This window comes from Ischnura elegans, chromosome 9 (genome assembly GCF_921293095.1).
Source record: "Ischnura elegans chromosome 9, ioIscEleg1.1, whole genome shotgun sequence".
Taxonomy (NCBI): domain Eukaryota; kingdom Metazoa; phylum Arthropoda; class Insecta; order Odonata; family Coenagrionidae; genus Ischnura; species Ischnura elegans.
In genome coordinates, this window is record NC_060254.1 from 74897118 (window position 1) to 74912385 (window position 15268).

Sequence of the window (15268 nt, forward strand, 5' to 3'; positions counted from 1 at the left end):
AATGGTTTTATCCCTGAGTAATGTGCACAAATAGACTTGCCTCCAACAAATCAAATCCCATTACTTATCCCCTCTTTAACAAAATCACAGTGACATCTTTAACTACAAAAAATTATCAAAAATGAGACACAAAATTGATTGAAATGTTTTCTTTTAATAACAATTACCTGATTGGAACTTTGATCCAAAACTTTTTACATCATCATGAAGATGTTTTTGACATGAAGCTACACTTAAACCCACTACACCTAAATGAAAAATAAACACTATAAAAAATGTAAATAACTTTAAATGACTCAATAAATAGTAAAGCCGAGAAGTTTTTCTTCATAATCCTCCCACACTACGGTGATGCAATGCGTCAAGCATTAAAATAAATTTAAGTTTATGCATATGCAATGTTTTTCAATCCAAAGAAGATGGATTGACTGAGCTGTCTCAGGAAGTGTGAGAAGGTTGAAAATATTAAGAATATGCTTCATTTAAAATAAAAAATGTTGCAATAAGCAACACTTCTACTTACCCAGATTCTGATGAAGGAAGCAAAAGTAGAACTTCAGCGGTTGATAAACTTTTGTTGGAGAAGTTTCGCAAACATAACACTACAAAATTACGTAGTAACAGTAGATGATTGCCTAGGTGCTGGTGAAACAAGTAAAAGAAGAACTTAAGAGGCTGATATGCTTCGGCAGGATCAATTCCGCTCACGAAGAACACAACACAGTTCACGTAACATTATTGATGTGCACATGAATACGACAACGGCCATCAAACGGCCATGGCCGTTGGCATGTTGTTTTTCTCTCGATGGAAATCGACTATTGGTGGAATCGACCATCGATGGTATCCACAATCGATAGCTCGACATCGCGGGCGGGAGTCTAAATCTTGGTAGGCGAAAAATTAAGTTTCGCCTTATGACTTGAGGAATAAATCCCACTGGGAAATATATCTTTTTTGTATCATCGCCTTAGTAGATTAAAAAGCACGAGTGAAATCACATTTCGAAGAACATTCTTCTTTATGAAACGAGGAAAACTTATCATGGCAGGATTTTTTTTTACATCTGAAGGGAATTGATTGATTTTTTAATTAATCTGCATTTCGTAGCACCCCAGGTGGACGGCGTTCTTGGGTGTTCCGAAAAGAAATGATGAAACACACTGTAACAACTGTGACTCAGTTATTACATACACAAAAGCCTACTGTCAAAATATATACCGCGAATATCCCACAATGGTTCGCAATGTCTCTGGGACGAAATAGGAATATAAGGGATCAAAATAGGATATTCCAGGAATATCCTCTGCTGTGTGGGTACCTATTCTTTTAGCTCAATATTTTCATATTTTAATGAATGAGGGAAAATTGTTGTAAGGACGTTGCAAAGCAACGTTGCTACCTGTCTGCAAGGTACCTGTCTGCAACGTTGCAAAGAGACCTAAGTAGCTCTGCAACCTCGTGCAACCTGTCTGCAACGTTGCCAGGACATTGCAAAGAGACCTCAACAGCCCTGCAACCTCTGCAACCTCGTGCAACCTGACTGCAACGTTGCTGCAACTCATTGTGTTTACAGGGTTAATTCTTCATCAGGACTGTATTCTTCATACCGGGTGTGAGGTGACCTGTTCATATAGTATGTTTCTCTCCTTTTATGCCGACAGGAGCAAGGTTCCAACCGGAAAACGACAGGAGAAATATCTTACAGTATCGGAGAAATATAGATAGAAACGTTATTATCCACATTGATTGTTTTCCTACAAGAGACGTTTTATCATTTCTCAACGTGGTTAAGTATTGGTTCGCTGGCGTGAATTCCCAAAAAATGACACGCAAAAACCTGTACCGTCACCTCATTTAGTTTTCGTGTTCCTATCTCCGCCGTATTGAAAGTTAGGCAAAGGATCATTGACATAGAGAAAAGATTTTCTTAGTTTTAGCACTAAAAAATAGTCGCGCCATAATCGTAAATAAATATAGTGTGGAAAGAGCAAAGAAATTAATTTCAATTGAAAAGTCAGCTGAGAAGAGGAGAGACAATTATAAGCGCGGCACCATTTTCCCGATAGTGGAAGATACTTCTTCCGCCTCTCTCCGGTTAATAACTTCCCCCCGTTGCAGGTAAAGATGAACCATGCCCTTCTCCACAATCGGGGAACGTTCCCAGTGGGTGGGGTGAATAAGAGTGGGATGGGGATTGCCTGAGGGAAGAAGTGTGGTCAGCACAAGGACTGGTGAAGGGGGCAGGACAAAGAAGGGTGGGGAAATGGCCTTCAGCTCTGCCTCAGTCTACTTTTGGGGGCCGTATTTTTTTGCGACGCACACAAGCTCAGTCTCCTTAGGGAGGGAGTGAATGGGAAATGCTGGGGAAGGAGGGGTTTGGGATGCGTAAGGTGGGTGTCAGCAAGATCAGCCAAAGGCGGCAGGAGGGAAGGGACAAAGGCTTTTGAAAGACAGAACCCCAGCATGGGAGAACGGGGAAGCGTGTGAGAAGAAAGTTCATGGCTAGACTTGGAAGTGCGTCTTCATTACGAGAAGCCTGAAATATAAATTGGCGGTAAATAGAGCCCAGTACTTAAGATATTTAAGTTGTTCATTCACAAAGGCCAATATATACACGAAAAGATATTATGGCGCGGATTGCTTGTATCAACGTCCATTTCGGGATGTTATTAATTTCTGTTCCCATTTATAAAAGTAGCAAATAGATTTGAAAGAATGATAATCATGAATAAAAATATCTAAATCGATATCCAAACGCACATGAGCAAAATAGATGAATGTATACATACCGATCCATCGCAAGTAATACCGCTCAAGCTTCTTCCGGTATAGGACTTTAAAATCCTGGATAATGCCTTGGTCCAAGGGCTGGGACTTGCTGGTCGAGTTCGGGGGTAAAAAGAGGACTCGTACATTAGCCAATTTTAGATCTTCCACGTATTTATGAACGGTGGCATTATCCATTATTAAAACAATTTTGCTGTTCTCTCCAGCAATTTTTCTCTGTAGACGTATAACAGTTTGCTGGAAAATTTCTCGGGTCATCCAGCTGTTTTTATTTGCATGGTAAAAAACGGGGAGGGCTTCCAATTTTACATGTTTTAAGCACCGTGGCCTTTCAAATTTCCCAATGACAACGGGCTTATTTTGTCCGTGCCCGTTTGGTTGACGCACAGCCCCACAGTAACACGCACTTTACTCTTTTTCCCCCCATGGCACCTTTGCCCTTTGAAACCCAGGGTTGCGTCAGGTAATTCATTAAAAAATAGCCCAGTTTCAGGGGCCAGCGAGGGTGAGCTCGTCGAGGAGAGGGTCCCGGATTAGGGACCCTTCGAAGTGCTTCGGCGAAAAGTAGTCAAGTAGTCTTCGAAGTACGTTCACAGCAGTGCAAAGGGTTAATTAGGGGTGTACGAAATACTCCGCGCGACCTTCCTGACATGTTAAACTACGAATTATTGTCGATGCTATGTTTACGAACACGCACGTAAATAGGAGCATAATGTCAGCCGCGATATTTTAACTGAACTCCTACTCCCCCTAAATTCCCACAGTGAGGTTTTTGGCGACCAATTTCTCTCCAAAGTTGCATTATCATTTAGGATTTCGCACTTTTGATGGACCACAGTTGGAAGCGCTGATTTTTTAGCTACTTACGCCGGCGTAACTAGTTTTGTTGACAAATTTTTCGCCGTAGTTCGTATAAACGAATGCCATTTGCTCCTAGGGACCGAGCCGAGGTTCGTAAATTCAAAAAATTTCGTATAATCGAAACTTCGTATAATCGAATAGCGCCATGTATTTAGCATAGGCTTTTCACCGGGACCGCAATATCACTTCGTATAATCGAAAACTTCGTAAAATCCTGCTTCGTAAAATCAAGAGTTTACTGTACTTTCCCTAATGATTCATCCTCTCTATCAAAGTCACTTGTAGACATTGAACTACTTTAGATACTAACTTCGTTACCATCACTTTGTGTAGAATATATATGCGGAGGCGTAACTAGGAATATGCTTTGGGAGGGGATGGGGTGGCCACCCCCTCCCCCAGGCAACAGGGGATTCAGGAAATTTTTTTTAAAATGACATGCTTAGAAATACATTTCAAATTATATTCTCATTAAAAGTTTAGCTTTAAGCAGGTGCAGTATTGTATGTCAAAACTAGGCAATAGTTTTAAATAATTTTCTTATTTCTCTAAGGCTTTGGGGGGGAAACTATCCCCTCATCCCCCCCCATAGTTACGCCACTGGCTATAAGGTTACGGTTAATTCTGTAGGAACAAGTTAATGTATAACCAGAATATTTCATGGGATTGCTAAAGATGACCACAGGAGCAACGTACCTAAGTATCTTCAATAACACAAGCAGAACGTTTTCTTGGCAGAAATGGGTTAAGTAGAAATACCCATCTGCATTGGCAGCAAAATAGATGATTTAAAAACATTCACGCACTTACCGCTTGTGCCATACAGCCACATCAGTACACTGGAATGGAACTGGTCAAAGCACACCTTTCCTCCGAGAGATGGCTCCAATGTTCGAGTGAATGCAGTGACTTCCTGAAAAAAATTATTATAAATTTATAGTTCAGCAAGTCATATGATATAGAACTCATCAATGTATAACATTAAAATAATGCCGATAAAAGGAAACAAAAGTAACATACAATATTATACATAGTGGACATATTCAATAATGCTTCTTATAAAACTAGGAGATAAGTTTTGTGTACATGCAAGTATCTGGTTTATACAAAATTGATGAAATTTAAATCAAGTTGTAAACACAATTTGTGGTTCTTGACTTCACACACTCTACTATCCAAAACAGCTGAGACAGCCTAGGGTAAAATACCCAGAAATTGCAGAAAAATTTTGTTAAAGGTGAGAGAAGAAAACAGAAGTGATTGATCATGAGAACTGTGAAGACTGCCCCACAAAAATTGATCAGGACTTTTTTCAGTAGATATTTAGAAGAGGCGACTGACAGGTCTGGTTATTTTCACTATGAGGGAAGAGCAGGAAAGGAAAGTTGAAAAGAAACCCAGCACTGGCACCAATCTGGTCCTAGAGAAAGGAGGACCACGGCTTAACGTCCCATCTTACGTTTAGAGAGATGAACTTGAAGTGACCTCCACAAAGAACTCATGAAGGGATTGGACAAACACTGAAAATTCTCTGCCATTCCTTGGATTCGAACGTGGACCCCCAGGATGGGAAGGTAATGCACACCCTGGTCAAATCCTAGGAGTGACAGTTTCCTTCAGTCCATACACAAATAAAAACACTTCGTATAGGGTAAAACAGCCTTCAAAAATCATGATTTCCAGTTGGTTTTATTAAGCATGCTTATTCCCTATTGATTTGAACCAGTGCCGAGTATAGATAATATTTTTTTGGGGGAAGGGCAATGCCAATAATAAGTTATTAGTAATCACAAAGTATGTTCTACATTAGATTTTAGTAGCTAAAGTCAGCAAACAAATAATTAGTAGGTTCATTCTTAAAATACTATTGTTTTAAAGAGGTATTAACTGTGTGTCACTATTTTCTCATTGGAATTATGTTTATATTTATTCAGATGAATTAATTTTTTCCATTTTGGGGGAGGGGGGCAGGACCCATGGGCCCCTACCTCATATTCACCCCTGATCTGAAAAACATCCATGTCTATTCATTGGAGCCATTACCATTTCTAAGCACTCCACATCCACTGCCTCGAAGGTAATATTATGTCCTAGTCAGTGCTTAATTTTGGCCTGAATGCCCTGGAATGGTGTTCCGGCCTCTCCCCGGGTAATTGGTATTAAAATTCGGCACTGCGCTGGCAACAACATAGGGTGAACTCAAATAACACATCATATCTAATGAAATGTGTTTGTCAGGAAATGGGTGCATGCTGAGGTACTCCTTCTTACCTTCTGATTTCTGGCTTTAGACATCTGCTGCAGCACAATCATCCTTGTCTATTTCTGTTACGTATTCCTATCCTTTTCTTTCCTCTTTGGCGATTTATATCAACGTATCTTTGCACTCATGGCATTTTATGAATGAAGGAAGGGGCATACGTATGTATAATATAAAAAGGAATGTTAGCTGATCAACATATTTCAACGTCAATGCCCTGATCACCATGAAAGTTACAATACTTATGTAATTTTTAAATAATATTTTTATAATATCTACTATGTCAGTGGAGACTGGATCTCAGAGGTCCCAAAGGCCAAGGACCAGATTGTCCATGCTAAGCATTGGGTTTAGTGCAGCAGTTTCAATTTTTGCTGGCTGAAAATAGTTTCACTGAAAATAGAGGGTTGGGAATTTTTTATAGGACGGATAAATAAATTAATTTTTTATTCATTTATTTTTATTTTCTTTCATACTTATTGCTACAATTTTATGGAAGTTATGCTTTAATCTGACTAGTGTAACTTGTTCTCTGCAGTAACTTGTTCTACAGAATATTTCATTGACAATTTGTGGTTATAGTTTAGCAAAATTGATTTTGGCTACAATAAAAAATAACTGAGTTAAAGAGTAACAAAATACCATTTCCCTTCATATTACTTTGGGTGCTAGAAATTTAAACGAGTTTTTTTTTACAAATTATATACATTGGAAAATTATGTAATTAGAGTGGACAGTTGACGGGTTGAACTATAGTTATCCAAATTCACCAAATATATGTAGTAAGAGAATTTTCATTCATCTCGTCCCACACCACAGTTAAATTTTTTTATAGCCTCCTCTTCTTTACTTTTCAAAAATTTTAATTTTTGCATCGTGTGTTTCAAAACAAACTTGAAATGCAAGCATTTTTTTCTTTCATTCATTATACTCCTCCCACCACCCCAATAACGTATACTTTTTGCCCAACCTGACAACCTATGTCTATCTTTAAAAAAACATAAGTATGTTAACTTACATGCCCCGACTAGCCAATAATCCTGTCTATGGCCAGTGGTGCAGCCAGGAATTTCAAGTGTGGGTGGGGTGTCCAAAACCAGGGAGAGAAATTTATGGAAAACAGGGTACTAAGTAGAGGGTTTTAAACTAAGTTTAACACTTTTCATAATCTAAAAAAATTAATTTGCCAAAGAAACCTTTTGTAAATACATGATTTTTCAATATTTTGTTTCTTTTATGAAGAAAAGTAATTGTGTTTTTGTATTGGGGGAGGGGGGACTCGAGCCCCCCAGGATGTTCCCCCCTTGCTACACCACTGGCTTAGGATACCAAAACGCTCAGTCCAATTATATGTATAATTGGTATTTAAGCTCTAAAAATATCACACTAAATATATATGAGAAAGCACTTCATGAGTTCACGAAGATATTTAAGTCCCCATCATTATTCCCCGAGTATTTGTATTTATTTTTAAAATGTAAGCAGGGATAATCCCTACCACCTCTTAGGCTATTTTTAAGGGGACGGATTGTTATTACACTTGAAAGATGTCGACAACCGGCCCTGATTGTGTTTTTATATTTGGGCGAGGATGTCCGAACTCACCGGACCTCTCCCCCTCGCTTCGCCACTGGCCTGGCAATTGCCTGTTACCAGCAGACGCTTAGCGAAAATAGCGAGCACGACTTCGCGAGAAAATACGCTCGCCCCCTATGGGAGAGAAAGGGGGGGAACACAAGGCAGGCGTCCGTCTGCATTCTCCCCACGACGTTGCCGCTCTCCACAAGAAACCACCTCCCGCGCCATCATGTTCGCCGGGGCGCCGACAGCGCGTCTGCGGTGCTGCGGAGAGCCAGCGTAACCGCCGCTTTCCGCTGATCAGTCGGTGGAGAGAATTCCGCAATGAGTCCGCAACGGCTGCGGTCACACACCACGTCCTCAAGCGCCCCTGCTAGAAATTCAGGCCTACGTGTTTGTCGTCATCGGCGCGCGGCGTGGTATCAAGCGCATTCAATGGCTGGGTACGCGGTGCGCTCGCCGCCAGCGCCTCCTGCGGCCGAGGGGCTTCGCTCCGCGCGCATTGTTGCGTCCACCTCCTGCTTGATTATTGTCCCCGCGCACCACGTGTCCTCAACGGGGGACAAAAGGAGCCGATGGTGGTGTGATGATCGACCGAGGGAGAGGTTTAGCCCTGAAAAGCCACTGGACTCTTCCGCCTTGGGGAGCCACTTGCCCAGCTCCTCACGATTAGCGTAATCCAGAACTGGATTTTCCTGTATGCTTCTTCTATGCTTCAGCCTATGGCCTGGAGATCAAAAGGGGTCTACATTCAAATCGTAAGCAATATAAAAATTAAACTTTTGAAATAAACAGTTGCAATTTTCCACGATGATTAATCGTGGAGAGGAAGAACCGTTTCAATGTGGAAATATTCCACTCCATCACGCTTGGCTTGGAGTTTTGTCATGGGGGGGGGGGGGGGGGGCAAAGATCAGTTTTCCGTCCCCCTAGCTTGATCCCCCCTCGATCCCTCCCTCTCCTTACCCCATCATAAAAGTATAATAAGTCCATAATCATAAGCTATTTATTGAGAATCGGTATTTGAAATTACACACTTTATGTGAGACAGTAAGAAGTTTTATTAATACTATTGATTACTAATTTATAATTTAATAATTATTGATAAATAATTTAATCGGGAATATTAAATAACTTATTTAATATTTTTATTAATTAAAAAATTTAAATTTTGCCGACCCCTGAAATCTGTCGTCTGGGGAACGTGCACCTCCAGTCCCGCCCTAGTTTCCGGCCTGATATGACTAATGAACAAATATAAATATTTATTGGTTGAGATTAACGCGTTAGGATCATTGGATCTGTTCGTGTGAATATAATGGATTGCACCAAAGTATGGTTCATAAGTACACTGATTGCTATGATTAGTACCAATCCAGTGGCGGATACAGAAAACACTCAAGGGGGGGGCGCAAAAGATACATTGAGTTGCCTTTACTTTTATCGCGATAAAAAATAATCAAGTCACAGGCAGAGTAAAATAAAATTTTAATTAAAGTAATTATACACATATATAAGACAATGCCATCTTATGATATAAAAAAGTCACAATCGTGGTTCTGCAATGTTTGTCAATACGGCCGGACCCGCAAGGGAGGGGCGCGCGCCCCCCATCTGTATCCGCCACTGTACTAATCGCAACTTGTTTCATTTAACATATAGATATACAGTATGATACTATGATATATTTTATTATATCTCATGTAGGTTAAGAACATGAAAACGGGAGGTGGAATGGCCTCATAAGTATGATAGGCTAATGCTAATAATAATAATCTTTTCATCTATATCCGGCCCTGGTGATATCGTTTGAAAGCGATCTTCATACCTAAAGGAGACTGGCACGTACGACGAACTAATAGTCATTTTGGTGAAATTGTTACAATATACTCTTCTCAATGAATTTGATCGACGGACGGGAAAGAAAATTAGACTATCGCGCCCACATGTGCTGAAAATAGAAACGGAGAATCCACATGTTTATACTGCCTCTCAAGGCAGAACGTATCTCAGCACAGGGGAAATATTTATTTCTACTAGAATGTATACGTAATTTTGGTAAAGAAAGGACATGCAAAAGTCCTTTATACCATAAGATTAGTGATAGAAATACAACAAGATGGCGACTTTTTTTCAAATTATAGCCAAATGAATGCTGCAATTGAAGCCAAACACGTTAGTAAAATGAAAATGGCGTAACAGTGAGCTCAAATAGCAAGCAAAGAGAAACTTTAAAAATAAAAGTATTACATTATTCACATTTCATTTGCCTTTATATTGCATTTTTTTAACCTTGACGTGAAACGTTTATTGAGTACCTACCTACGAAAAGTATTCGATTTGAATCGCGAATGTCCCTCAATTAGAACCTGATTACAACAGTAATTTAAATCTTAGCTAACTTATCGCTTTATCGTTTACCACCATTTAAATTGCACTCAAATAGTAGAAACTGGTTGCTTCGAAGTTAGCGAAGTATGTGGACTAATCCAGTTTACTCAACGCCGTTATAATGCCTTAGTTTCGCCAAGTTTCCTACCCGGCCATAAAGTTTATAAATTACTCGTTTTTACCATAGCCATATACGTCATGGTCGGTGGTTGATGTCAGGGAAGAAGTAGCGGACATCAAACCTTTGGGTAAGATTGTGGGGTGATCCAATATTTGAAATAAGGCGTCTTAACGTAATGCATGATAAATTCACACATTGATTGTCCTGATTTGATTTCATCCATAAATTTCAGAGTGCCTTGCCGACCCACTCGTACACATTCCTTGCTCCATACGCCTATCCCCAGACTATCCCTCGTTAAGCGATCCCTCCAACACCGCCTTTGCTCCTTGCTCAATTCATTACCAGACAATATTGACCCGTTTTTTCTGCCCTTAAACTCATTTATCAAACTCGCCATGTCCCATTCCTCAGCAAGTAAATAAACCTCCCTCTACACCTCCCTTTCCTCGTGCCTTCTATTTTGTTCTTTACTATCTTATGCCACTGCTCTCTGTTCAAATTTTTTTATGTTAAAATTTTATGTTTGTTACTGCGTCACTATAAATTGGCAGAAATGCTGTATGTGAGCGACTCCTTAAATAAATAAATAAATGATCGCAAGAAGTCCTACAATCATACATCCGGATGTTGAACAGAACGCATTCTCAAAATATGGCGTTAATTTGCAATTTTTTTTACTGAGATTATGACATTTCTCGAAACGAAGCTTAACTTACATCAATCACCAACCGTATAACTTCTCACGGCCAGAGAGAAGATGGGAAATATTTAAAAAAAATCGATACACTTTATTGACGAGCTGGATTGAAAGGGTATTAAAGCATCAGTAAAGCATTTACCCAAAGCATTACAAACACAGGCACACATCTGACAAATGTTTCTCGGGTTTGCATCCAGGTTAAAGCTTTTATGTAAGCCGACGTTTCGGAAGACGACTTGTCTTCCATCCTCAAGGCTGTGTTACTTGAATGAAGTTCAATTTCACACTGAACAGGATCGACCGTTTACGGAGACAACAATACGGCTCAGGTGTCGTCCGATTGGCTGTAGGTCTTTTGAAATTCTTCACGTTTAACCCTTATGTTTTTCATACAGCTATGTTTTTTTTTAACCTGGATGCAAACCCGAGAAACATTTGTCAGAAGTATTCACCAGGAAAAACTTAAATCGTTTACAGGCACACATCTTTATAATATTTTTTCACATTTCTGTACGCATGTTTGGACATGGATACCGAAATTCAATATAATTTTATTGACCAAAATAACAGGATTTTTTGTCTTAGATTCCGGCAGTGATACAATATTCGATGCAGAATATTGGAATACCTTGTATTCCGTGTTTATATTTTTTATTTATTTTATGTGGAATTGCTGCGTTATTTGTACGTAAGCTTAGATCGGATAAATATGAGAAAATTTAAGGTTTGAGATAGGTAGAATTTGAAAATAATAGTTTTCTTTTGACACGATTACCTAAGTCAGGGGCGAATGTAAGATGGAATTGAAGGCAATGGATGGCCCATCCCGTGCAGTGTGGCATATATAAAAATACACCCATTGTATCTATGAGTGTCACCTAGGCGACAGAGAGTGTCAGCATTCAACAGCAGCCAATAAAGTTGAGCGACCTCAAGCTTGTCCTCTAGTTAATTGCTTAATAATACTTGGATATAATATTATTGCATAAACTACCGAAATAAGGAAAATAAAGAAAATATTAAGTAAACAATCCGAATTATTTTAATCGCAGATCAGAACCAGCGAAATAGGTACTCGATAAACTAGTATAAGTATTTGTATTTCCACAATACTTTTGAAAAGTTTAAATTAACTTTAAATACAAAATATTGTAGTGTTTCCTTACTTAAATTTAGTGAAACTTAACCTTACATTGATATTGGCCCGCCTCAAAGATGTGGTCTATACTCGCCACCGTCGCGTCGTCAGTAAGCGAGGGGAAGTAACACGCTAAATAGATGGATAAATGGGCAACGATAATTCAGGGGATATGTATGCAAGACTGAATATGATAATGTGAAGTAAACAAAAGCCAAGTCCAGCTATGACACCCCAACAACCGTGTTGTGACGGTAAATGAAAACAGTAAGGAAGGTAAATACTATGTAACGTCAAACGTTTTTTCTCAAATTGTTTTAGTTGTCCCAAATTCTTTTAATTTTCTTTGAGATTTTCGCCTTCCTACTTTGATCAACAACTATCAACAAATCCCTGGTAATGTCAGCATCAATAATTAAATATGAAAAACTACAAATATTTTTCATTGAAGTCATACTTGATCAAAATCTTGGTATTTCTCCAACTCCGCGAGCATGAATATAACTTAAATAAACTTTCAAATCTTAGTAAACAACATGAAAACAAACACTATTGTCGTAGTCAGGCAATTAGTTCCATCACACAACTCGGATTTCGCCGTTTCTATCTTGATCCAAAACACAAAAGCTGATTATTCCTCTATACATCTCCTATGAAAGCTTAGAGAGTCTACTGCGCATGCGCATTTGGTTTAGGAGCACTCGTACAACGGGATGTTTCCCGCCACATCGTTCCAGCTCCGACGATCATAATAGCCGCTTCATCATAACCTCAGCTGCAGGGGTATGGTCGGGGGAAAAAAAGAAAACAATAACTCGACGAGTTTTCCCTTTGCGTCGGGCTAGTCTGACCACCTTCTGCGGCACTATGTTCGCCTGGGATCGAATGACGGGTTCGCGGTGATTCGTAACGCCTTCGCGAGCACGTGATAATGTGACGACGACTAAGATAGCGCCTTCCACGACGGCGCTTTGTAGGACAGACACCACCCACCTCACACCGCCCAAGGGCGTTAGAAACCTTTCCGCCTAAATCCCCTTTCTCAGCCCGTCTGCCTCTTGCAAGCCTCCCTCATTCCTGGAGGACTTCGTACCTCCTGCGTTTCATCCCATCCGGATAGCAGGTGTCCCCATTAGGGACACCGTGCGGAACGGCGCCCGCCGGCTGGCTCACAAACATGGCGGTTAGGCGCTGTATCTTTTGCCGTTTCTCGCACATGTTGTTCGGCGGCTCCGCTAGGCAACAGTATCTCGTTCAGTGTGACCTTCTCATATAACCGTAATGAAAGCGGTCTTTTATAGATGAATATCGTCTCGTATGCTTTAAATGTGTGGTTTCTATGATTTTTTGGCTCATTAAGAAAAGTCCAATTGATGACTATTAGTGCCGCCAGTGGCGATATTGAAATCTGATTTTAATGTGCGCGGAGCGACAAAAAACGTAGCGGCGGTTTTAGATTACTCTAATGTAATATTCGTGGATATGAACATAAATATTGTATACAGAATTCTCCACTCCCGCGACTCCAATGACCTCAACCGGTCGCCGTAAACGGTGGCTCTCTCGTCGCTATGATAATTTTCAATATACGTATTAGCCCACAAGAGATACGCTACGAGGCGAATTTAATCGTTTATTGCTAAAAAAAGTAAGTTAATGTCAACTATCTACGAACATATTCCCATAACTTTGAGTTTATTCACAGTTTCCGGGTTATGAATACGATGAACAAACATAAAATCGTTATGGAAATTCAGAACAAAAAAAAATATTTGGTATGAATGATATTGCTCTTTGGCTCCCATTTAACTACAAAAAAACCGAAACGGAGAAATTTGTTGAGCATTAGAAATGAGAAATAATACACCTGATCTTAAAAATGTCAAACCAGAAAGTGAATTGCTGCAAAAATGAGGAAATCTGAATATTATTCTTAGTACATAAAGAGAACAATACTATCAACTACGAAAAAGGAATGCATGCTAAGGTTTTGAACAAAAGAAGCTAATATCAATAAAAGAAACGTGAAAACTAAATATTGACCTGAAGCTGCGATTAAAAAATACCCCCATTTCGTCTACTGCTAAAACAAAATGGCTGTCTAATTAATTTGAAGTTAAATTAACTTATAAAAATATACAAGCCTCTCCTCAGGCATCCAAAACTAAAAATCACTTTGGTCAACACACAACTGCAAGAAAATGCAACAATCCAGAAAGTTAGGGGATTAGTTCATCATTTGTTCAATTCAAGGAATACACGCTAAGAGTTTGCAACAAAATGAGCTAATATACGCAAAACTTTTACAAAAATATCTACAAAGTTATTATCTCCAAAAAATGTGAAAAACTATCTAATGGCCTAAAGCTAGGAATTAAACATAATAAAACATATTTTACCTAAATGAAAATGGCTGTCTCATTTACTTAAGGATGAGGAAATGCCTTTCTCCGGCATACAAAACTCAAAATCACTTCGATCAACAAACAATCGCAGAAGAACGCCAAAAATTTGGAATGTGATGGGTTTAATGCATCATTTGTTCAATTCATGGAATGTACGCTGAGCTTTTGTAACAAATTAAGTTAATTACAACAAAAGAAACGGGAAAAACTAAATATTAGCATAAAGCTACGAATGAAAACTATCCTTTATCTCCTTCTGAAACAAAAAGGTTTTCTAATTAACTTAAGGGTGAGAAAATGCTTTTCTTCGACATCCAAAACTCAAAATCACATAGGTCAGCTCACAATAATTTCAAGCGAACGCAACAATTTGGAATGTGAGGGATTTAGTTTATCAATTTTTCGTCATGGGGATAACGCCAACAATGTGGTTTAGTTCGTCATTTGTTCAATTCAAGGAATGTGCTCTAAGCTTTTGCCACAAAATTAGCTAATATCTACTAAATATGTGCCATTCAGGACAATTTTTCGCTATTTTCCCCCTAAAACTCGACCTTTTACTCTTTTGAGTTTTCACGCACACGTGCCATCCCGCGGAATGGAATGGAAGGAATGCACTTGCGCCAGGAACTCTACATTTGAAAATGAGGCGGACGCGGCGTACACGGTGCGGCGGGAGGTCTTCAACTGTTAGACGGGAAGAGACGGCGGCGAGGCGGCCACGATACCGACACGAGGTCGATAGAACCGCGCGCGCATGCGCAGAAGTCCCGCGCTAAACTGTTCAGATGGCTTTTGTCAAACCATAGGCGGATCTAGGGGGGGGGGGGCACGGGGGCACGGGCTCCCTCCCCACCAGACCCTTAAAAAATATGCAAGACTTTTAATACGGTCCCATTATCATTGCGTTCATTTTGTATTACGAGGTATCCTTGTGCCCCCCTCCCCCAGAACAAAATCCTGGATACGGCCTTGCTTGTCCCCCCCAGAAAGATATCCTGGATCCGCCCCTGTGTCAAAC

At 39.7% G+C, this 15268-nt stretch overlaps 1 protein-coding gene across 4 annotated transcripts in view; it reads right to left on the reverse strand.

Moving 5' to 3' along the window:
* Nucleotides 1–15268, reverse strand: part of LOC124165736 (rab11 family-interacting protein 4B) — a 569850-nt gene that overhangs the window by 434354 nt on the left and 120228 nt on the right. For all 4 annotated transcript variants that reach the window (XM_046543222.1, XM_046543223.1, XM_046543221.1 and 1 more), the window contains exon 2: nt 4462–4564. In XM_046543222.1, coding sequence (XP_046399178.1) covers nt 4462–4564 — 103 coding nt within the window. The remainder of the gene's footprint in view (nt 1–4461; nt 4565–15268) is intronic.